Here is a 25,215-nt window from a genome sequence, read left to right on the forward strand (position 1 = left end):
ACAAAAGCAATATGCAGGGACAATAAACACAATCTGTGTTGGTGTAACATAATGCACATAATTTTGTTTAGGGCATGATTTGCCTCAGATTGTTTTCAAATTGTGTAACGGTATCACATTGAACAATGGCTTTTGGTAGTCTGTTCCATTCATTTATTGTTCTGGGGAAGAAAGAATTGGCGTATGCATTAATGTGGAGTTGAGATATCCGGAAAGTATGTTCATGTGTACCTCTTGAGGTTCTGCCTTGTTTTGGTGCTAAATAGGGAGTAGTATTTATGTTGAAATGCCCTTTCCAAAGTAAAAAAAAGAAACTTAAGTCTGGCTACATGGCGTCGTTCTGCTAGGGAGGGTAAGTTAAGTAATTGCAGCATTTCTGTAACAGAATCAGTTTGCGAGTAACGAGACAGAATAAATCGAGCGGCTCTTCGTTGGACTCTTTCAATCATGGTTATCAATCCTGTTTCATAAGGGTCCCAAACAATACTGGCGTATTCCAGTGTGGGTCTTACCAGATATAGGTAGGCAGTTAACTTAGAGTCTTTCGAAGCAAGCTTGAGCTTCCTACGCAAAAACCAGAGTTTCATTTCTGCTGTCGAACAAATGTTTTTAACGTGCTCCTTCCAACTCAGGTTCTTGGAAATAGTTACGCCTAAATATTTAAGGCTATCAACTGCGGCAAGTGTAAATGAACCCAGGGTGTAGTTAAAATCAACAACATGTTTTGTCTTGTTTGTGACGCGAAATACAAAAGTTTTATTTCTGTTAATTTTCATTTTTGAAATTTCACACCACTGTTCAACCACCTGCAGAGCTTCGTTAAGAATTTTCGAATCGTCCTGGTTGTTTATCTGTTTATACAGGAGGCAATCATCTGCGAAGAGTCGCACCCTTATGTCTTTGTTAATAGATTGCGCAATATCGTTAACATAAACAAGAAATAAGACTGGACCCAACACAGACCCTTGTGGAACACCCGATGTGACGTCTAATAATTCTGATTTGGAGCCATTAATTTCTACGTACTGAGTTCTGCCTGTTAGGTAGGCACGAATCCATTGTGTTACATTGTAGTTTATGCCAAGATGAACCAACTTATCAATGAGTTCTGAATGAGGGACTCTGTCGAAGGCTTTGGACATGTCAAGACAAATACAGTCAATCTGTCCCTTGTTATTCAAAGCCCTCGCGAAATCATCAATTGTTTCAACCAGTTGCGTCACTGTCGAAAGATTTCGCCTAAAACCATGCTGATTGGAATATAGAAGTTTCTTGTCTTCCAGGTAGGTGTATATTGATTTTGATATTATATGCTCGAGAAGTTTACAGCATACACAAGATAAGGAAATGGGGCGGTAATTTTCAATTTTTTGCCGGTCTCCTGATTTGAAAACTGGGACAACCTTGGCCACTAACCAGTCATTTGGGACGCGTTTTTGTTCAAGTGACGCTTTAAAAATGATCGTAAGATAGTGTCCAATCCATTCCGCATATCTACGTAAAAAAGCATTCGGTATATCATCGGGACCATTAGATTTTTTTATGTTAATGTTTAGCAGGAGGGAAACGACGCCTTCGTACGTTACGTTTACGTCCGGCATTTCCGAAGAACGATGGCCAGGCATCTGATATTGCGACGCATCACCACCAGACCGCGGGGAAAAAACAGACTGAAAAAACGTGTTATAATGTGACGCTATCGCTCCGTCATCGTGCAGAACCGAACCGTTCATGATAATACTATGTGGGTTATTTTCGGGCTGTGATAAGCGACGCCAAAAACGGTGTGGGGAGGAGACCATAAAGTTGGACAAGGTTTCGGTGTAATACTTTTCTTTGGCTGTGTGAAGCTTAGTTCGCAATTGCCGTGATAACAGAGCTATTTTTTCGTGGTTCCTTTTTCTCTTCAGTCTTTGGCGGGCGATCTGCCTCTTTAAATGAATTATTTCTCTGGTTACCCATGGATTTTGTTTCTTTTGCCTTATTTTTCGCAACGGTACAAACGTTGAGATACAATACGAGACAATATCATTAAACCGCAGCCACAAGTCATTGACGTCACTTTCCGCTCTGAAACTGTCCAACGTAAATGATAAGTAGTCGATAATGCTCGTGTCATCGGCTCTGTCATACTGGCGAACAAGTGTGGTCTTTGCTTTATTTCGGGCAGAAGTAAGATCAGTTTTAAGTTCTACAGAAATAAGTTTGTGATCAGATAGTCCACTTTGAATTTGTACTTTGTAATTATCCAAACATGCATCAAGAAAAACTAAGTCAAGCGTAGACTGTGCTGATCCTGCTATATGTGTGTTTTCACGGACAACCTGCGTCAAATCATGATTGAACGCGATATCAAGAAGAACTTCACAGGAAGCCCGCTCTTTTGTATCAATTGTCAAATTATTCCAGTCAATACCCCCGAGGTTAAAATCACCCGCGAGAATCAGCTTACATTTCGAGGGTTGAAGTCCCTCCAAGTGGCGTTGTAAATCTTCTAAATATGATACGTGCGCGCTTGGTGGCCTGTACAATGCTCCAATAATAAATGACGAATTTTCAAAGTTTATTTGACACCAAACACTCTCGTGATTCGGAATGCCTTGCATCTGTAGGCACCGAACATTTTCTTTCACTATGATGGCTACACCTCCTCCTCGCGATTCTCGATCATTGCGAAATATTTTGTAGCCGGGGGGTATAATTTCATGATCTTTTATTTCGGGACGAAGCCATGTTTCACTAATAGTGACAATATGTGGATCATAGCTGGCCAGTAAGTATTCTAGGTCAGTAATTTTATTCGTAAGGCTCCTAGCATTGAAGTTAATTAATCGAAAATCAGAATACTTTAGGCTCACATGGCTTCATTCCGAGCCTTCGGCCGGTGGAGGGTTAGTTTGGCGTATTCGTACTCGGCGGTTCTTAGAGTAATCCCAGGCAAACACGTCGCTGTTTATTGTTAACTTGTCATAATTAAGACGGACTCGTTTGCCATCATCACGTTCCTGTTTTGCCGAATTCCAGAGCAGCTTGCGTTTTGCCAGTGTTTCCTTGGAAAAGTCATCGCCAATCGAAATGCCGCTTCCTTTAAGTTTCTTGCAGTTTTGGTACAGTTTTGATTTTTCTCTGCAGTCATAAAGTCTCAAGATCACTGGTCGAGGGTGCTTACTATTTTTCTTGCCAATTCTGTGAATTCTTTCTACCGTGTTCAACCGTGTTTCTACCGTGTTGAATTGCCGGTTCCGCATTTCCAGTGTCTTCTCTATGCTGGTGGCCTCGCGAAGAAACTCGTCGAGGGTCTTCGGTGGGCTCCATACCATTCCGGTGAAAAGTTCCTCCTTTACACCACGCATCAGTAGGCGGACTTTCTTTTGCTCGGACGTTTCCAGGTTGGCGTTGCAGAATAGGCGGTTCATTTCTTCTGTAAAAATTGCGGTGGTCTCATTAGGCAGCTGCACTCGGGTTTCTAGTAGTGCTTGGGCTTGTTCTCAGCGTACAACGCTTGTGAATGTCTGCAGGAAGCCGCTTCGGAAAAGGTCCCAGGTTGTTAAGGTGGCTTCTTGGTTTTCGAACCACGTCCTGGCGGCGTCTTCCAATGCGAAGGAGACGTCGCAATTTGTCGTCGCTATTCCAGCTGTTGAATGCAGCGACCCTCTCGTACGTCTCAAGCCAGGTTTCCGGGTCCTCGAATGTTGAAACGCGGACCGTCGGAGGCTCCCTGGGCTGCTGCAGCACGATGGGGGATGCTGGGGCTGCCATTGAAGTTGCCTTGGCCACAATCTTCTTGGTCTTCTCAGGTAGAAGTCCGTGCTTGGATCACGGCTTGTTGGGGGCGTCCGGTACATGAATGAAAAGCACCTCCACCAGATGTCACGTGGTGATGACGAAGAACACAGTAGCAATACTGTGAAAGACAAAACTAACTTTTATTGGGCGAACCTGTGCCCACAAAAACAGGCTACACTCATAGCACAACAATAGCGGCGAACACGGTCGGCGATCATCGAAAATCTGATCAACGGGTCAAGCGCGTCGGCTTTTATACATCAATCATCGGATGTTCCAGACTAATCGTTGGGACACGCGTGTCTTCCACAAAGTTCTACACTATTCGTGTCGCACACACATGCGATCAGATTACACAAAGTTTGGTCAGAGACAGCGGATGGAAGCATCGATAACATTCCAGAAAGTTCCGATACATGCAGGTGCGTCCTGCGCTGTGCGATAACATTTGTTAGGCGGTGAAACGTGTCACCTGATAAAGACAAAGAAGTACACGTGTCAATACCAACTGATAGCAAACTCAGTGGTATGAGGCTCGAATTTTGTCACAATTGAGAGTCTCTCTCAACAGCTCGTAAGTCAACCTCAACTGTCCTGACATACTCTCAGCCCGCGCACGACACCTCAGTGATGTGTTTCACTGCTTAAAGAGTTTATTGTGGGTTGTATGAGGGGCACCTGCATCTTGGCGTCAGCCAAGAGTGTTTTTTGAGCTCAGGCTCCTTCAAGGAAGCGCTCACATACTTCATTCCCTGTTCATTCCTTAATGCGCCTGCCCTTTCTGTTCTCGTGCTCCTTTTGTCGCGCGTTCACGCTACAGACCATTTGAAACATACTCTTGGTCAGTTTACAGTCAACGTCCAATTTTTGGGACCCCCTAGGGGCCGCGAAAGCTTCAGAAAAATCAGGCAGTCCGAAAAAATAAATGCATGTCTTTTACTGCTCTTAAGGGCTCAACTCGACACAGGCACGTTTGAAAAAGCTCTGAATGCCTGTCAGTACACTTATTAGGCATAGTGGTGCTCCTACAGTGAAAGAAGAGGGTGGGTGCGCGCACGTAAAATTAAAGAGTAATACTTGCTGGGGGGCTAGTTGGTGCATGTTTCCAGAAGAGGGTTGTAGCGCCACAAAAGACAACACATAGCAAGCGAGACCGGACCGTCTCGCTTGCTATGTGTTGTCTTTTTCGGCGCTACAACACTCTTCTGTAAAATTAAGGAATACATACTGTGTCCCGTGACAATTGCCCCTTCCTATGCTTGTTAAGCTTCACCGCAATACTTTTGCTAATGCTTCACCGAGTCACACAACTGCACTGACGCAAAACTAACATTCAGGAACCAGCATTATGGAATGCGTCGTGCTTTCCGAGCTTCGAAGCCAAAATTATTGTTGACAGCGGAGAAATAAAGAAACATGGCACCGAACGGCAAGAAGCTTAATAGCGAACGTCGAAGCAGCTAGGCCTAACGTTGCCGCAGTGGGGGCTACGGCTGCCAGCGGATCTGCGTGTGATAGCGCCGGTTTGAGGCGGCTAGGTAATCCAAATGGCAGCGGTGGTGGCTTTGATTAATGCCGTTTCGGAGCTGCGGTCATGCAGAACGTCTGGAAAATTGGGCGGCAAAGAGTCCTTGCGTCCGAAATTTCAGACGTTCTGATACATTGACTGTATGGGGTACATGGTGGTTCCGCAAAGCCGTCCAAATTATCGGGAATCCGGAAAGTCGGTCGTTGACTCCACACTCGCAACTCCTCCAGCCGACGACAGGACTTCAAAGACGATTCATTATGTCTGTTACTCGAGCCAGCATTACCGCGACTTTTGACCCTTTCAATAGAATTACAGCTAATTTTCTCTGATAGAGGCACAAATTCCCCGAGTTCTCCCTGCGTTTTTCCAGACTACTAAAAATTCCTGAGAATTCCTAGTTTTTCCGCTTTTCCCGGTTGGTAGACACCCTGAGTACCTGCTGGATGTCCCCACTCTCGTCGGTAATGCTCTACAGGCCCTGAAGGTGTTTACACAAACAAACAAACAAACAAACAAACAAACAAACAAACAAACAAATAAATAAATAAATAAATAAATAAAGCAAGATACAGCTATACACAATCCTTGTTTCAATCACAAGAAAGCGATGTTGTTAGTTGCTATGACATGCAGACCTCCCTGCGCATAAAACAAAAAGGGCTGACAAACGTCTGCACATGCAACTTTGTAAGGCCCCCAGTGCCGCAGCATCTCTGCACTCTTTTTTGAAGTAAAGCAAACAGGAGCCCGCTTATTGTCATGGGGTGAGGGAATGCAGAAGAACAAACCTTTGCCCATGTTCTTCAGCCGTTCCCGAAAGGCTGCATCTGTCTCCTCTGTGTGTGGAAGGGTTCCCCACGGTTCGTCTTCAGTGGCATCAGCTGGGCGCCCTACACAACACCGGGGCGGGGGGAGGGGGCTTCACTGAGGTGCTTTCCTCAGTAGGATGGAATAGTGAAGACTAGAAATATGCATTTAAAATAAAGCGTTTGCTTGTTAGTCAGTGCTCTGTCCTGTGCTCTTCGCTCGCTCGTCCTGTGTCGCGCTGTTTCTGTTTTTTATTCTAAAGATGAACCAACCAGCCTCTTTGAACACACTGCCAGGAATATGCCCCCACAGAAAGTTCAGATACAGTGCATGGTGCATACATATGGGTGCACATGCATGCCCCCAAGTAGAATGTGCTCCTCATTTTTCTGTGCCTTTTGCCAGGTACAAGTGGCACCTAGAACTAACTGAAGTTTTGAAACTAAACTGCATCACGAAATACGCAAAGAACAATGTACACATGAGCTCCAGAAATGGTAGCTTCGGATCATAATTTGAACATATGAGTAAACATTGTTTCATCACAAGGAAACAAAGACAAAGCCTCTGGCAGGGCAACTAGTAGTCATGTGTGCACCTAAAAGGTCCAGATGCAATATGCTTAGGATATCCTTGGTAGGATATCTCAAGTTGGACATCTGGTGGATAGCTGTTTATCTATGAAGTGGTGCATGGATATTGTGACATGATCTGAACATCCCACGAATGAAGCGTTTTCACTGGGTGCTGCTGTGTTTGCCGAAATTTGGCAAGATCACGCTTTTTGCAAAATATGATAGGTGCCTCATACACTTTCAGAATTTAGCAAGCAAATTGTACATCACTGAGAAATAAGACTAATGCACTGTTTTTTTCTTTCCACATTGCCTGGTAAATTCTAGTGAATATATGCACCTTTCAATCCACATTTAATAAAATGCTCGGCATTTGTTGTTTGCCCCTTTTTATGTGGTGTTACGTTTCGCCTACGACGCGCGGTATAGCCGGCGCGGATGCAACGGACGTCGGGGCTTCGTTCAAAGCGGCGGACATTTTGGCCCGTTCGGAGCTGCCGCAACACCTCCCCGCCAAGCGCGTCCAGGCATGTTTCAGTGCCACGTGTCTTCGTGTGTGTGTGTGTGCGCCCACGCTTGTCAAAGCGCGGCAGCCGGGGAGAGGAGCTCCCCAAGTGTGAAGCGAGGAGGTCTGACCGGCGCCGGCTCGGCGGATGCGTCACTATACTCGTCTCAACATGTCTTTCAGCTTGTCCGTGCCCCGCTGTCACGTGCCCTCGTCCCGCGACCTTCCTTCTTGCCATCGACTCCGAGAGTATAAAAGCAGCTGACCCCGGACGCTAAGGGAGAGGCTCGGAATTCTTCCATCGAGAAGTGTGCTCTCCCGTCTCTACACTTCGGTCGACCTGACCGGCTGCTCTTTTGCGATGCTAGAATAAACAAGTTGTTCTGTTAGCAGTCGACTCATGCTTTGCTCGGACCTTCGGATGCTTCCAGTTGTGCCCCAGGCCGCCAGGCCAACGCTACCCTTGGGGCTTGCGAACCAGTTGCAACAACTCGTGCCGGCGGTGCGATTGCAAGAACGGGCGTCAGCGCTGAGATTACAACAGCTGGTTGTCAGCGGTGAGATCGCGACAACGGAGGCCAGCAGCGAAGATATACGGTTGACTGTATGCTGAGCAGCACAACGACCATCCGGGAGCAGTGCAACGAGCCCTGTGTGATGACTGGTTGCCTCCAGCGGAACGAGTGCGCTGAATTCTTGGCTGCGAGGTTTGGTGAGTGCGGGACTTTCTTCTTCTGAGTTTTGCCAGGCTTTTTTTAGTGTCAGAAACAGAGCTGGTAATTGTGGTTGTCGTTGCTGCCGGGTTAGTTTGCGGCAAGACAATAGTAGGCAGTAGAGAAAGCAGCATTCAGAGCAGCCATGGATTTGAAGTCGTTGCGTAAACCGAAATTGCTGGAGCTTGCAAGAGAGTTGGGTCTGGATGTCCCAGACAAACTCAGAAAACCAGAACTGCTAAGGGCTATTCTGGAGTTAGAAGCTGAGGATGACGAGCTGTAGGAATGCCTCGAGACCATTGAGGAGAGGGAGACGGCAAAAAGACAGGAGCGCGAACTTAAAGAGCAAAAAGAGAAACAGAAGCGCGAACTTAAAGAACAGAAAGAGAAAGATGAGCGCGAACGAAAAGAACAAAAAGGGAAAGAAAAAGAGCGCGACCGTCAACACGCTCGTCAACACGCTTTGGAAATGAAGCGTCTCGAGGTAGAGATGGAACGCGCTCGTAATGGAAGTCAGGCACACGGTGCAGGAGAACGAGTATTGTTCAAAATGACTGACCTGATGCGGCCGTTTAAGCTTGGAGAGGACATTGGTTTGTTCCTGGTTAACTTTGAGCGAACGTGCGAGAAGCAGGGGTTCTCTCGGGAAACGTGGCCACAGGGCTTGCTCACTTTGTTACCCGGCGAGGCGGCCGACGTAGTCGCTCGCTTGGAGAGAGAGGAGGCAGAGGATTTCGACAAAGTGAAATCGAGTCTGCTAAAAAAGTACAGGCTGTCAGTGTAGGCGTTCCGTAGGAAGTTTCGAGAAAATGAGAAAGGCAAAAGTGAGTCATATACAGAGTTTGCCTACAGGCTAATGTCAAACATGCAGGAGTGGCTCAAAGAAGAGAAAGCGTTTGGTGACCACGAGAAAGTTCTGCAGTGTTTCGGGCTAGAACAGTTTTATAGTCGGTTACCTGAGAACGTACTAACGTCTGGTCTTGAATAGGCCAGACGTTAGTACGGTGGCTAGAGCCGCTGAGCTAGCCGAAGAGTTTGTGACGCGTCGGGCTCGCGGAGCTAAGGACGGTCAAAAGGGTGAATTTGGCTCCAAGTTTGAGAGGCCGAAGTTCACGCCCATGAGAGCAAAGGGGGACACACGTAGTGCGGATGCGAGTGAAAGCAGTCCGACCGAACGTAAGGAGACGGCGGCAGCCGAAGCCGAACACAGAAAGCAGTTCGAGACGAGGCAAGTGCGCGTGTGTTATACGTGCCAAAAGCAGGGTCACTTTTCGGCGCAGTGTCCGGAAACAAAAACAAAAGTCGTGTTTTTGTCATTATGCAGCACTGACGAGAACAAGAAGCTTCTCGAGCCTTACATGCGAGACCTCCTCGTGAACGGGAAAGAGTGCCGAGTGCTTCGCGATTCCGCAGCTACGATGGATGTAGTTCACCCCTCTTACGTAGAACCCGATATGTTCACGGGCCAGTGCGCATGGATCAAGCAAGCCGTGGAAGCTCATAGCGTGTGTCTGCCCGTAGCAAAAGTGCTTATTGAAGGACCTTTCGGAGCACTTGAGACGGAAGCCGCAGTGTCATCTATGCTGCCCCCCCCCCCCCCCAGTACCCGTACCTATTTTCGAACAGGTCCGATCACCTCCTGCGCGAGAAGGGGCTTTTGTTTGGTGAGGCTAGCGTTCAGGCCTTAACCAGATCGAAGGTTCGGGAGCTCGCTGCAAAGGCGGTAGTTGCGGGGCCGACGTTGTCGAACAATGAGAAAGGGTCAGAGGCGCAGCAAGCTGATATTCAGAGCACGTCCGAACTGAATAAAATTAAGCCTGTAGCGTTGAAGGCACCAGATACTGGAGAGGAAATGCCCGACACGGGAAAGTTAGAAGAGCTATCTGCAGATTTGCTCATCGCGCCTAATAGGTTGCTAAGATTCAGCCGGGCGGCTTTGATAGCCGAGCAAAAAAAGGATGGCAGCCTAGAAAACATACGCTGCATTGTCAAGGAAGGTATCGCCAAGAAAAATGCTCGTTTTGTGGAAAGAGGTGGGGTCCTGTACCGGAAGTATCTAGACCGCAGGGGAGTGGAGTTCGATCAGCTGATCGTGCCTCAGTGCTACCGTCAGGATCTGTTGCGCTTGTCTCATGGGGGTTCGTGGTCTGGACACCTAGGAGTTAAGAAAACTAAGGACCGTCTGTTGCAAGAGTACTATTGGCCAGGGTGTTTCCAGGACGCAGACCACTTTGTGAAGATATGTGACACCTGTCAGCGGGTGGGAAAACCAGGGGACAAATCGAGGGCGCCGTTGAAGTTGGTACCTATCATTACGGAGCCTTTTAGACGGCTCGTTATTGATACAGTGGGACCTCTGCCGGTAACAACCACGGGGTACAGACACATTTTGACTGTGATCTGCCCAGCGACAAAGTTCCCTGAAGCAGTGCCGCTTAAAGAACTCAGCTCAGTTGACATAGTCAATGCACTACTGTCCATATTTGCGCGAGTTGCTTTTCCTGCGGAAATCCAATCAGATCAGGGCACAGTGTTTACTAGCGCTTTGACGATAGCCTTTCTCGAAAGGTGCGGGGTAAAGCTGTTACACAGCTCAGTGTACCAGCCCCAGTCGAATTCCGTTGAGAAGCTCCACTCCGTCGTGAAGTGCGTGTTGAGAGCATTGTGTTTTGAACATCAAACTGACTGGCAGCTGTGTCTGCCTGGGGTGATGTTTGCATTACGGACCGCGCCGCCTGCGGCTACGGGGTTTTCGCCAGCTGAACTGGTGTACGGTCGCTCGCTGCGGTCTCCGCTTCGCATGCTTCGAGAATCGTGGGAAGGCAGGGGCGACGACCCAGTCGTGGTGGAGTACGTGCTTAAGCTCCTCGAACGCTTAAGAAGGGCACAGGAGTTGTCAGGTGAAGCAATGGCAAAGGCCCAGCAGAGGGCCAAGGTTTATTATGATCGGACAGCCAGGGCCCGTCGTTTTGAGGTGGGCGATGAGGTCATGATATTGCGCACATCGCTAAGAAACAAACTCGACGTGCAGTGGGAGGGCCCAGCACGGATTCTTCAAAAACTGTCGGACGTCAACTACGTGGTGAGTCTGCCAGGAAAACGGAAAGCACAGCAAGTTTACCACTGTAATCTGCTCAAACCCTATAGACAACGGGAAGCAGTGGTGTGTATGATGGTAAACGTTCCCGAAGAGCTTCCGGTCGAGCTTCCGGGACTAGGCTCAGTGACGAACAGGGAAGACACCGATCAAGTCATTAGTGACTTAATCAGTAAAGCACCGCTGTCGCCTGAGCAGAAAACCGAAAAACACCAGCTCTTAGAAGAGTTTCAAGGTCAGTTCTCTGAGAGGCCTGGTAGGAATTCTGTCCTTACTCATGATACAGAACTTACCTCCCCAGAGCCAGTGCGATCCAAGGCGTACCGGGTGTCACCCCGCCAGCACGATATTATGGAGGCTGAGGTAAAGAAAATGCTACAGTTCGGTTTTATTGAGGCGGGTGAGAGTGATTATACCTCCCCTTTGATTTTAGTTGAGGTACCGGGCAAGGAACCTAGTCCTTGCGTCGACTACCGCAGGCTTAATTCCATCACTAAGGATCAAATTTATCTGATCCCTAACATCGAGGGGCGCCTTGAGAAAGTGAGTAGCGCTCAGTTTATTTCCACCCTAGATCTTGTCAGGGGTTTTTGGCAGGTTCCACATACAGAAGAGGCTAGTAGGTATGCGGCGTTCATTTCACCAATGGGAACATTCCGTCCTAAAGTGTTGAGTTTTGGTTTGAAGAATGCGCCATACTGCTTTTCAAGCCTCATGGATAAAGTGTTGCGGGGACAGCAAGAATTCGCTTTACCGTATTTAGACGACGTAGCGATAATCTCCGCATCCTGGTCTGAGCATATGGCACACTTGCGGGCAGTGCTAACCCGCCTGCGCGAAGCGGGCTTGACAGTCAAGGCTCCCAAGTGCCAGTTAGCACAGGCCGAGGTTGTCTACCTCGGTCACGTGATTGGACGAGGTCGTCGCCGCCCCTCTGAAATAAAGGTGGCCGCTGTGCGAGACTTCCCGCAACCGCGCACGAAGATCGATATTCGGTCGTTCTTAGGTGTTGCCGGCTACTATCAGAGGTACATCCCCAGGTACTCTGATATCGCGGCTCCCCTGACGGATGCTCCAAGAAAAACAGAGCCCCAAACAGTCGTCTGGGACGAGACAAAGGAAAAAGCTTTTAGCGCCCTAAAGAGCGCCCTAACAAGCCAGCCTGTGCTACGATCGCCAGATTACACAAAAGGGTTCGTTGTTCAGTGCGATGCTAATGAGCGAGGCATGGGCGTTGTACTGTGCCAACGGGAAAATGGAGAACTGGAACACCCCGTCCTGTATGCTAGTCGTAAGCTGACCAGTCGTGAGCAGGCGTACAGCGCCACCGAGAAAGAGTGTGCGTGTCTCGTGTGGGCCGTTGAGAAATTGTCATGCTACCTAGCCGGCTCGAGGTTTATCATTGAGACGGATCACTGCCCTCTCCAATGGCTGCAGACCATCTCTCCCAAAAATGGCCGCCTCCTGCGCTGGAGCCTCGCTTTGCAGCAATATTCCTTTGAGGTGCGTTACCGTGAGGGCGTCTCAACGGTAACGCCGATGGCTTAAGTCGAAGCCCCTAACGTGGGAATCAGCCTCAAAATTGTTTGTTATTGATGTTTTCTTCCTGAGGCAGGATTTTTAACATATTGCTTTTGTTTAGTGTTTCAATGTCATGATGTGCTTTCTAGTGCTATTTTCCAATTTGTGGACGCGTTCTGAGTGCTGCTAGACTACTGTAAGGAACTAGGCAGTAGAAAAAAAGGGGGAAAGAGCCTGGCATGGCTTAGTGAGGGTTGTGCCGTGCTTGCTGACTTAGCGGCTGAGTTTCGGCGTAGTTCTAACGCTTGCTGGGAACGAGAGAGAAATGGCAACTCTCCCGAAGTCACTTTGCAGTGTCCTGTGTGAACCTGAACGTGAGAACGAGGCCTTCTCTGTGCGCTGCGCTCAAGAAACGCCGAGGGACGACCGACTTCGCTTATGAGCACCATCGAGCGACATCCCTCCGGACAGCGGATGCAGTCCCCTGACCATCGGGATCTTCCCCCGGCGGGGTGGTCTGTTACGTTTCGCCTACGACGCGCGGTATAGCCGGCGCGGATGCAACGGACGCCGGGGCTTCGTTCAAAGCGGCGGACATTTTGGCCCGTTCGGAGCTGCCGCAACGCCTCCCCGCCAAGCGCGTCCAGGCATGTTTCAGTGCCACGTGTCTTCGTGTGTGCGCCCACACTTGTCAAAGCGCGGCAGCCGGGGAGAGGAGCTCCCCAAGTGTGAAGCGAGGAGGTCTGACCGGCGCCGGCTCGGCGGATGCGTCACTACACTCGTCTCAACATGTCTCTCAGCGTGTCCGTGCCCCGCTGTCACGTGGCCTCGTCCCGTGACCTTCCTTGCCCTCGACTCCGAGAGTATAAAAGCAGCTGACCCCGGACGCTAAGGGAGAGGCTCGGAATTCTTCCATCGAGAAGTGTGCTCTCCCGTCTCTACACTTCGGTCGACCTGACCGGCTGCTCTTTTGCGATGCTAGAATAAACAAGTTGTTCTGTTAGCAGTCGACTCATGCTTTGCTCGGACCTTCGGATGCTTCCAGTTGTGCCCCAGGCCGCCAGGCCAACGCTACCCTTGGGGCTTGCGAACCAGTTGCAACAACTTGTGCCAGCGGTGCGATTGCAACAACGGGCGTCAGCGCTGAGATTACAACAGTGGACTTTCATGAGCCAATGGGCAGTACATTGCTGCTTGCTATTTGTGTGCTGCAAATATGATGTGTGACATGGAGGCACAAACTATGACATCGTCTCTGGTGGGTGGACAGGCTGCTCCAAGGAGGCTTTAATTTGAATTTTCAGCCATTGTTTGTCTTTTGCTATGCATGCCCAGAAATGCAGGACATGAGACGCCTAGTCTCTTGGTGGGCGTCAACTTAGTGCTGCATAACTGAATCTACACTGCAATTAAAAAACCGCAAACACTGATATCAATTAGGATTTGGTTGACATTTGAAAAACACCGATTTGGGAACAAAGTTGGAGCACTGTGGTAATAACTATGTAGGTTTCCAAGCAGTTTGATTATTTCACTGGGACCTAACTAAATAGTGAAACTGCTCATCAACCTACAGTGTTATTACCACATCGATCAAACTTTGTTCCCAATTTCATCTTTCTCAAATATCAATCAAATCCTAATAGATAAATGTATTTTTTTGTGAGATTCGCTTTTTTTAAACTGCAATGCCAATTCTGCTGCTCGGAGACAAGCAGACGCCTCATGCACTTCATGTCCTGCATTTCTGGGCATGCACACAGGTGCAACATTTTCGAAAAACAATTGTCACTGCATCATATATGCATCATGCTTGTTTGCAATGCCAAAACCAGGTAAGAGGTCTTTTAGGCTTATCTAAAATATCAATTACGTCCACTTGCCACCACCTTCTTGTCTCATTAACACTAGGCCTATCGTCTTCCTTTCCATTGCCTGTGGCTCATTCCTTAGCTCAGGCAAGGGTTCAGGTTTTTTTCAAATGGGGGGAGTTTAACTTTAAGATGGCGATTGATGTTAATGATGATGAGTTTTTTACACGCTAACGGGTTTTCCTCAATAAACACTGAACCTTGTTTCACGCCTTAGCTTCCTCTCATGTTTCTTCATAATTCTCGCAAGCTTCAGCAAGCACAATATGTGTCAATGACATTTAAAAAGTACTATTGAATTATTCTTCTGAGTTACAGTAAACTTGTTCATATGTTCTGGAAAAAGATGTGAGATAAAATGTACGATTAAAAGTCACTAAAAAATTCCGGTAGGCTCAACTGTAGATGACATCTAGGTAAAGCGAAGCATTATGCAAATCGTTGCAGCGTGAGACACCCACGCATCATAATCTGGTGGGGTCTGAGTGCATGAAATGCGCGCTGTTGCTTTGGCAAGCTTACACTGGTGGCCCTTGAATTCAGCCTGGGTCAGCAGCATCTTTGGGCAGAGAATTCAAGCGGGAAATTTTCATGTGCCCACTTGATGACAAGCATTGCATCACAAGACGGAATTATGTGTCAAGTGTGGCTGACCTCAGATGCACATTGTTATTTAAGGATTTCCATGGGAAACTGAAATGAAATCAAGCAGGTGGACAATAGTGGAGCCGGAATACAACGCCCCCATGCTGCCTGAGTGAAACATGCTCACTTCATGCCAACTGCAGCAGGAAACGGTGGTGTGTTTGGGTTATCACCTATTAACAGTGTGCGGTATGCTTCTTATACCACACGCACTGTGAAAGAGATAGGTGAAGATGTTTACTGCATTGGGTCAGCGGCAGTAGTGATGAATGGTGATGTGTGATGACTCGCGAGATTTGCTGGCACCAGAATAGGAAACTAAGTGCATGGTGGCATATTCATGTGACATGAGTGTGCGAATAGACAAGAATGGCACATCGAGCGGCGCTGAGAGCGCCGCATGCAAGGCAAAATTCAACTAGCGGGTGGTACGCCCTATGGGTACGTCTCTCCCATCTCTCGTTCACACCGCCTTGATTGCCTCTTGCACTGAGCGTGTTCGGGCACGTTTCGTACCACATGCAGCGTGTGCCTACGTGTGTGTGCATGGACGTTTTATTCGAAGGACTATGTACAGTCTGTTTCACACTTAGGGGAAAACTCAGAGTGCATTGTCGAGATGTGGTGGGCGCTTGAGTCAGGCGGCGGCAGCAGCTCGCGCAGGCTCAGGTGCACGAGGGGCGGGGTCTTGAACGGTGGCGTCTGCTACGGTGGCGCGCGTTGGCCACATTGTTGGGAAGCATTCTACTGTCAGTTGCAGTGCGCCATCTCATCGTTACTGCGTGAAATGAGGCGGTATTCTTTATTAAGCGTTGTGCAACGCCCACTGAAACGCCTCGAAGGCAAGTTCATCACTGAAAGGTGCAGGGCAGTCATAGATGACGTACTGATTCCATACGTTCTTGACGGCCCATTCCTGGAAGGCGACTATATATTCTAACACGATAGGCCGCTGATCCACATTGCTCGTGTGGTGCAAGAACTGCTCGAAGAGCGCGCCATCACTCTCTTGGAGTGGCTGCCACAATCCCCGGGTGCCAACATCATTTAATATGTCTGGGGCTCATCGAAAGTATCGCTGGTGCACCATCTCCTTTATCAGTCGCCCGAGGATAGGCTTCGATCCATCATCATCAGCGACTGAGACGTGCTGCGAATGAACACATCCCTGATCAAAACACTCTACACTTCACTGCCTTCCAAGATCAGCGCTGTCATCGCTGCCGCTGGGGACAAGACGAGATACTAACTGAAGTTCAGAGTGTGACGTGTCCAATTCCCCGCCGGCATGCAGGGTCTGTCTGGTGTAGCGAATGATTGTAAAGAAAAATCACCTCCAGCTCATTGTTTTAACCTAAAACATTCCTTTAATTGTATCCATTTGTTTCGTCATGTTCGACCCCCATAGTTATCATTGTTGAGTGCTTTGTTTTCCTTTCAAGTCAAATAAAGACTGAGCACGTTGCGCACACATCTTGGTGCGTCTTGTCGCTGCTTATTACGGTAGCTCACACAGTGAAGAAATATACGCGTCGTGCACCACCTACAGAGGCACCACTGATAGCCACCAAGCGGGCGCTTCCAACAGTACGCGCGGGAGCAGTAGCAGACGACAACCCTTTGCAGCATGGATGGCTGAAGTTCACGGCTGCGATTTCTGCTTTGTTCGGGCACCAGACTGCTTCTTCTGTGGTGACAGCTGTAGGGAAGCTGACCTCTGTGAGAGCGGGTATGAACACAATGTTACCGGTGTTTGGGGCAACATGGCCACATGCATGCCAGGTGCATCCCACAGACAAACGGCATGAACCCCATTTACGTAAAGTGGAGCTCATGTTAAATAGTCAATAAATTTTATTGAGTAATGCAATGTCTCGATCGTTCTCTTTAGATTATACCCTTGCCGTAATGCTCCTTCGATACCTCAGTAATAAGCACCCGTTGTTAGTGCAGACTTATATCAAACAAATACGCACGGTGCGATGTCTGCATATGCCGTTGTGATTTTTCTGCCAATGAATACATGTGACATCGCCGAATAAATTGAACGTCGCCTCAAGAAGAGTAATTGCGAATTTATTGATAGAAACGCGTACACTAGTTAACGAAGTCATCAAACGCATGAGTAAATAAAAGTGCGTGTTAGCGCTGTACTGCCGATGCAATTCTGCTGCATACGCCAATGAACTGCCTTTCGCGCTGCAGTTTTTGCACTTTTAAATTCCGCAAGGAAGCTGGTGGGAAACGTACAAAGCTAAGTCTGACTAACTTTTCAGTACCTTTTTTATGTGACTAGAGAGAGGTGCCACATGATATATTGTGGGGTTCTCCTCCTGTCTCAACCATGCTCTTGGGACAAAGGAACGGCAACACAGTAGTGCAAACAATCACAAGGGCATTTATTGCACCTTTCATAGATCAATGCCTGCTAGCCGAGTTGCTATCCACAAAACATGCCGGTGGGCGCGCGACAAATCTAGAAGTCTGACTCACCGCAACCGGATAGCGAGCGAATATGTTCGCCCCGTGCTGGATCCCAACGCCTGGTCATTCGCGTGTATGGTCACGCGAACGGTGGCGCGTTCGAAGGCGGCCATGCGAGACGGTCTCGCAGAAGCATGGATCGGCGCACGCGCGGCACGGCACGTCCGCACTGCCTGCTGTCTCGACCCAAAGCGAGCGCCTTGTCTTACTCCCGCACCCAAGTAACCCCGCAGCATGCAGCGCGACACTCGTGCCATCTCTCGCACTGCGCTTGTACCACTCCGACCGCCGCGGGCGCCAGGCCACGCGGTGAAGCCGCACTGCAGGAGCTATGCGAGAAAACGAGATCTCAGGGGATGTGTGAGAGTCACGCATCCCCACAATATTTAAAGGCAGGGCAGCACCAGCCAAAGTAGATGAGTGCTGACGGCGAAGCCGGGTTTAGTCCTCTGTGGTATAAGCATAATAAGAAAGAATTCAGTTGAGTACAAAATTCACATGCAAAAAGGGACTACGTTGTGAAACAAACAAATCACTCGGTGTGGCAAGTCTGCTCAGACAGCATCGAGGTGTGATGACTTCCCAAACGTGACGCGAACTTTTCAGTGAAAATGGAACAAAAATACCATATGTAGCAACTATTAGCAATTTTCACCCCCCTGAACTAGCTATTTTCTAAACACATTTCCCAAAAAACCACAATATCTAAGATGCCCTCGGGCGAAAAGAATAAAGCTGTTAAAGAAGCACTTGCTTGGTATCATTCCGATAAGATACAGTGTGAGTTATACCCTTTACAAACGAGGCAGGATGAAAACCTCGCAGCTCAAAAGAATCAACGAGAGCTTTGCATGAAGCAACTAGCAACAGTTAAACCTGTGCGAAACCACGCATAAAATAGATGTGAAAACATGAGGTGCGCAACAGCTGGTGTGAGGATTTACCGGGCCACATAAAACCAACAATTCCAGTTCTTGCAAACTTCAGTAGCTTTAACATACAACACAATGCGCTCGTGCAGTCCTGCTGCCTAGCTAGCGCAACGCGGTAAAGAAGCGGAAAACAGCATAAGCGGCAAACAGCATTCCGAACTTTAGCGAAATGCCTTCAAACCGCATGGTGCATTGCAGACGAACTTCGTCGCTTACGTGTCTAACTATGATCGAGTGGAAAAAAAAAAACCGACGCGACAGAGGAAAGGATGAGAACAAGAAATTTCCAGCCGAAGCGACGATCCATTGCTACCGTTGCTCCCGCTGATGAGGCTTTTCGGGGAATGATTAGAACCGTATCGCCGGCATTTGAGCCCCCACCAGGCAACAATTCTTCTCCGACATTCCTTGAAGCTTTAGCCGCCCCACACATGCGAAGGGCGTTGCCCATTTTGCTCTGAAAACGTGAATAAGACAGAGAAGCACTGTCAATGACACAACAAACTACGGCGCACGGCTGGCTCCTCTCCCGTGTGTTCTGCACAAGGCCGCCACCAGTGGCACATCCATCGGCGTGCACTACGCGTATACATGCATGCACTCAGTACCCCTGCCTTTCGAAAGAACAAACGCAGCATGCTGTCAAAAGAAGTCTGTGGAACTCCATTATCGCCAATGAATGCTCAGAGTTTGGCGTCACACAATGTTTAGTAAAGTATATCAGCTCAGTTCTTGCAGTACCGATGAATTCGGTGCACTGCCCCTGACAGTAGCACGCTTCCCGATAATGCGGCCAGCGCACGCCGCCGTAGCAGACAATGCAGATCGCGACTCCGCCCCTCGAGCGTCGACACCATTGCTTGCCCCATCGTGATGCAGTACGTTCCGAGTTTTCCCCTAAGTGTGAAACAGACTGTACACGCTTCTATTTGCCTTTAAGAAGATCGATACGCTTGACGATTATTTTTATGGCTGCAATGCGACAAAAGGGCAGCGTCTGCTTAGCCATGTAAGTGACGCAGAAGTTCAGCAGGTAATTGGTAACAACATCGTATGTGCCGCCGGAAAAATAGTTGGCAAATACGATGTGGCACATACATATGCCACATATGAGCTAAAATCATTTTTGCAGTTTCTCACAAAATGTTTGCTACAAATCCATGTTGTCTCTGATGGCGACAACGGATTGCAATCAACAAACTGATGCTATCTTCCTCGACTATGAAAAAGCTTTTGACATAGTCCCTGACCCTCACTTATTACATAAACTTTCTTGATTTTAGACATGGATCTATTAAAATGGCTAGAAACGTTCCTCAGTAACCACGAGCAATTCGTTACTATCAACAACCAGTCCTTCGTCAACCTTCCGGTATCTTCAGGTGTCCCTCAGTGGTCTGTTCTTGGACCACTTCTCTTTTTAATATACATCAATGACTTACCACTTCATGTAACTTCCAAAATTCGGATGTTCGCTGATGACTGCATTATTTATCATACCATTAACAATGACCCTGATGGAGATAATTTGCAACAAAATTTCAACCATGTACAGTCTTGGTCTGCCCATTGGCTAATGACTCTTAATCCAAAAATATTTAAAGGTGTCATTTACTCGCATTCGTACACCCTTCCTGCCTTCTTACAAAATAGCCAACAATCGGATTGAAACAGTAAAATCATTCAAGTACTTAGGCGTCTTAATTTCCTGTGATCTGTGGGGATGCGCGACTCTCGCACGTCCCTTGATGTTTTTCCCGCATAGCACGTCTCCTGTATTCCGGCTTCGCCGCGTGGCCTGCGTGATGCCCGCGGCGGTCGATGTGGTTGGGGCGCAGTGGAGATGGCGCGAGTGTTGCGCTGCTAACGCCGCCTCACCGCAGGGTTACTTGGGGGCGCAGGGGAGACCAGACTGTCTCTTTCCCTGCGGGTTGAGGAACAGCGTGGACATCCCGCACGCGCGCCGACCCATGCTTCTGCGAGACCGCCTCGCGTGGCCGCCTTCGAATGCGGCACCATTCGCGTGACCGTACACGCGAACGACCAGGCGTTGGGATCCAGCATGGGGCGAACATATTCGCTCGCTATCCGGTCGTGGTGAGTCGGACTTCCTAGATTTGTCGCGCGCCCATCGGCATGTTTTGTGGATAGCAACTCGGCTAGCAGGCATTGATCTATGAAAGGTGCAATTAATGCCCTTGTGACTGGTTGCACTACTGTGTTGTCGTTCCTTTGTCCCAAGAGCACGAGAGGACAGATCCCACAGATCTTAACTGAGGCACGCATATCAACAGCATAGTATCATCGGCGAACAAAACACTCGGCTTTATGAGGCGCCACTTGCGTCATGCGCCTCAGGATGTCAGACTTGTGGCGTACAAATCACTTATCAGGCCTAAAGTCGAATATGCGTCACCAATTTGGAACCCATATCAAAAATGTCTCGTTAACGCACTTGAGCGCTTCCAAAATCGTGCAGTAAGATACATTCATTCATCCTACTCATATGACGTAAGCATATCATCCTTAAAAGAGAAATCTGAGTTACAGCCATTATCGCACCGCCGTAATATAGCCAGCGTTGGTCTTTTTCATAAGTTTTTCTACAGTTCACTTAATCGTATGCCATACACAATTCCACCCGCAAGAATATCACAACGCGCTCGTCATCCGCTCCAAGTTTTAAAACCATGCTCACACACAACTACCTTCTCTACTTCTTTTTCTTCTCGAACAGCAACTGATTGGTATGCCCTTCCCTGCGATGTTGTATGTACTAATAATAACCATGTGTTCATTGCTGAGGTTGCTTCAATTTTGTCAAATTAATTACCTTTTTGTACACATTCATCATCTACCATACGTTTGTCGATTGTGCAAAATGTATCTACCTTTGTTCAAATGTTCCACTAGTTACTGAAGTAAATTGTCCATTGCCACTGTTTTTTCTCTTTGGCCAAAATAACTTGCTTTCTTTTTCCAATTGACAATTTGTCACGGGTATCTACTTGTTTATACAGGGTATCTACCACTTTTCAAATGTTCCGTTTGTTATCATGTTGAATTGTTGTTGCAAGATGTACCCTACCCCTTATGTAACACCCCTGATAAAGGGGCCTTTAAGGAAATAAATTGACCTGACCTGACCTGACTTCCATCAACACTGTGTGGAGATAAACAAAATATATCGCTGCATAGCACAAGTACGACATGCGCACACAACATTAACTAGTTCCTCCCCTATAATATAGAATAGAGTCACCAATGTAAATAGCTTGGCCATTATTTAACAGTGCTCAAGAGACGGAAGTTGGAAGTATTAGTAACCATTTCTGCTTCAGCAATGCCGGCGCGACCAAGACGTAGACATGTATCGTCCAGTAACTCGATCGATCGGTGCAGTGGTGATGCAGAAATGAACTCCGGTAATGTTCAATGCATCGTGCGCATATGCAATTTCTCGGCACGCGTGAACTTCGGCCACTGCTAGCGCATACAACAGAAGTGGTTTCCATTCTTGGGCAGCGCAGACACAAACGACACACGAGAAAGAAGACAGAACAAGCGCTGGTCGAACAGTTGAAAGTTTTTATATGAATAAAAGGATTATATACCGCATAATTATTAAATTTCTGTGGGTTACATATAAAAACCGTCATACATTGAGGTGTGATCAATGAACGAGCTCGCTTCGTTTGCCAGTTTACTTCATTTGGCGCACCGCAGTACTCCATGTCTGTCGTCTGCTTTTTTCGTACCATTTTCTTGTGAATCGGCAGATTTTACTAGTGGCATCAACCCTTTCGTGTTTACATTGCTGTCGTGACAGTTACAACACAATAAAAATTTTCGGTCATCCAAAGAGGCAGCATCGCAAACAAGAGACGTTTCATGCGCAGCGCAAACTGAACGCGGGCGCGATCGTGAAGGGAAGCAGTGGCGGAAACCTACACCTATTGGAGGTGAATTCGTTCCGCCAGGGAAGAAACGAGCGCTGGCGTCTAGGATGAAACTTGGCGTGCGGACGTCTGTACTGCGGGAAAGCTGCTGTTGTGGGAGCCTATACTGTGCTGCCTCACACCTTTCCTTGTTTACATGGCACCTAGTGGCTGAAAAACGGATACGATCACAGTTTGGCGATATACATACTGTATGCTGGTGCCAAAGATATTATTTTCCGGGCACATTAACTGGCAAAAAGGAAGTGTAACTGCAGTGGGTCATTTTCTGCATTCTCGATTTCAAAAGTTGGTGCCAGGACATTGCATGAGAACAGATAGTATCAACGAGGCTTTACTGTATATGTATTTTTTAAATGTTATATTTATTTTTATGCGAAGCATATTACGAGAGCTCAACCCAGCTCCTCAGGCGCGGCGGTGTCGCCTTCAATACCACGTGACATCGTGACGTCACGACAGAGGCGAAACGGGGCTCCAACTCGCGGCGTCGCGGCGGTATATAAGCAGCTGCGCTTGTTTCTAGGTGGCTTTGGCTCAACTCTTGCAAGATGGGCTGGGTGGGAATCGAACCAGGGTCTCCGGAGTGTGAGACGGAGACGCTACCACTGAGCCACGAGTACGATGCTTCAAAGCGGTACAAAAGCGCCTCTAGTGAATGCGATGTTGCCTTAGAAACGAGCTGTTTCTAAGGCTCAGGCGTGCGTTGCTTGCTCAGGCGCACATTTTGTTGCCGCGCCGAACGCTGCGTTGCTCGACGCTCACCGCGTCCAATGCGGGGCGCGTAGTCGCTGCGCCGTAGCCCATTGTCTTACACCCCTTGGCGGGTCGACGGGAACGCTGTCGCGTTCCACTCTTGAAGGCGAAGCAGAGTAACGCATGAGTTGTTTCTTCGTCTAGCCGAACCAAATATAGCCAAGCAACAGCAGTTCACCATGCTAAACAGTGGTTCAGCAACTAAAATAAAGGCTAGTATGCTTCGCATCCTGGGCTTAACCTTACCTAAGCCACAGCCATTTTTTCATAGCCATTTTTGTTTATTTTTTTCTTCATTTTGCACCATTGTGCACCCATGCACGACAACACGAAAAATGATGACCTGCAAGAGGCTTTGCAGTAAAACACAGGTTCATTTTTCGAAACAGTTTATTTTCACCGTTTCATATTGATATTATTATGCAAAAATGCAAGTACCAACATTTCTTGCTTAGCACAGAAAATTTTCCTGCAGGCACTTGCGCACTATTGTGCTTCAGTCCATCTAAAGGTGGTTGAGGTCGTGGGAACATTTCACATTCGCCCCTTGTGCATTATCGTGATGTTGTGATGTGCGACCTTGACTACACGACGCTGGCGATTTATGCTGTGTAGTGCAAATTCAGCTTAATGCTTTTTTTCTACATGTGAGTTTGACCTGTTCTGCAAGAGCACGGCCAAAAATGGCAAGCAAGCTCGCCACTTTTGCAGTCCTCAGTCTAGCCTGCATGGATGATCCAATCAGCAGCAAACTACCGGCCATGGTTTAGGCCTAACCATCACACCTGCCTAGGATGTCGGGCCCAACCAGCACTGTTTCGTCTTGTGTCAGCCACCGAGCTTATGGTTTACTGCCACGTTGACATTGACTCCTTCAGGTGCTGTGTGCACAGTTGTATATGCCATGATAGCACAGCAAAAGCAAGAGCACTGGTGAAAGTAATGGTCTTTGAAGCAGGTTGCATAGATCTTGAGGCACTTCTCATTGGATCTGTGCTGTAAGTTTGAATATTATGTGTTAATTGTTTTATTAAAACGAGTTGGAAGATAGATGGCTAAGTGTTTGCTCTGCGTGTCAGTATGTCATCATGTGACATGTTCACTTCTTTCATTGTTTTTCAGTGCTTTAGATGCATATTATTCAAGTGGCTGGATAGGTGCTTTTTAAGTAAGCTTGACATGAAATAGTTGATGTTCTCATATGAGACGTTCGAGTAGAGTTCTTGTATGGAGTTCACATTCTATGGACTGAACTTGATGAAATGTACTGAATAATTTTAAATTCTTAATTCATTCTGTAGCTTTGTGCTTTCGATAGTTCTGAAGATGCAATAAATGTGATGAAACTACATTTTTAATAGCTAGAATTAATTGGCACCTGAAAGGATTAATCTATTCACCTAATCTATTCCCCCCAGCTATACGGCTCTTGGGGATCCATACAGACACTGTGAATATTGTTTGAATAATTAAGCAGCTGCAGAAATTAGTTAGCGACTTTGTCTTTGCCTTGTCTTGGCTATATGAGCTACACGATGCAACTTTCTCACCGAAGCTACTGAAGTACTAAAGCGCCAAACAGATGACACAAGAAGAGACACGGACGCTCATCTGTGTCTCTTCTTGTGTCGTCTGTTTGGCGCTTTAGTAATTCAGTAACATGCACCAACAAGCCCAACAAAACGTTCCGCTGAAACCGAAGCTGTTGATTATACATGTATTAAATTTGCGATGTTTCTGTGCGTATGACAAGCTCCCCAAAATTTTTTAAGTTTAACGGTAAAATCGGGGTATGGGTTATATGCAAATTTCCAACTTCAGGTGTGGCTTCACAGCTGCGCGAATTTCGCCTTGTAGTGTGGTTTCACGGCAGTGCGAACTTTACTGCAGTGAAAACACCTTTGGGACACTGTTCACCACAAGTGTCGTCGAAGAGGTGGGGAACAGAGCAGTTGGCTAAAGATATGATGCGAATGCAGACTGTTTTCACTAATTTGGGCTTTGTCTGCAGTGTGTTCTGTGGATTTTAGGGC

The 25,215-nt window shown here is 47.7% G+C and overlaps 1 protein-coding gene across 2 annotated transcripts in view; it reads right to left on the reverse strand.

Annotated features, from left to right (window-relative positions):
• Positions 1–25,215, reverse strand: part of LOC139055858 (CUE domain-containing protein 1) — a 187,423-nt gene that overhangs the window by 46,044 nt on the left and 116,164 nt on the right. The window contains exon 7 of one of the 2 annotated variants that reach the window (XM_070533422.1): positions 6,106–6,207. The exons of the other annotated variant lie outside the window; for it this stretch is intronic. Within the exon in view, the coding sequence (XP_070389523.1) occupies positions 6,106–6,207 (102 nt within the window). The remainder of the gene's footprint in view (positions 1–6,105; positions 6,208–25,215) is intronic. 2 annotated transcript variants of the gene reach the window in all.

Source organism: Dermacentor albipictus, chromosome 2 (genome assembly GCF_038994185.2).
Source record: "Dermacentor albipictus isolate Rhodes 1998 colony chromosome 2, USDA_Dalb.pri_finalv2, whole genome shotgun sequence".
Classification (NCBI taxonomy): domain Eukaryota; kingdom Metazoa; phylum Arthropoda; class Arachnida; order Ixodida; family Ixodidae; genus Dermacentor; species Dermacentor albipictus.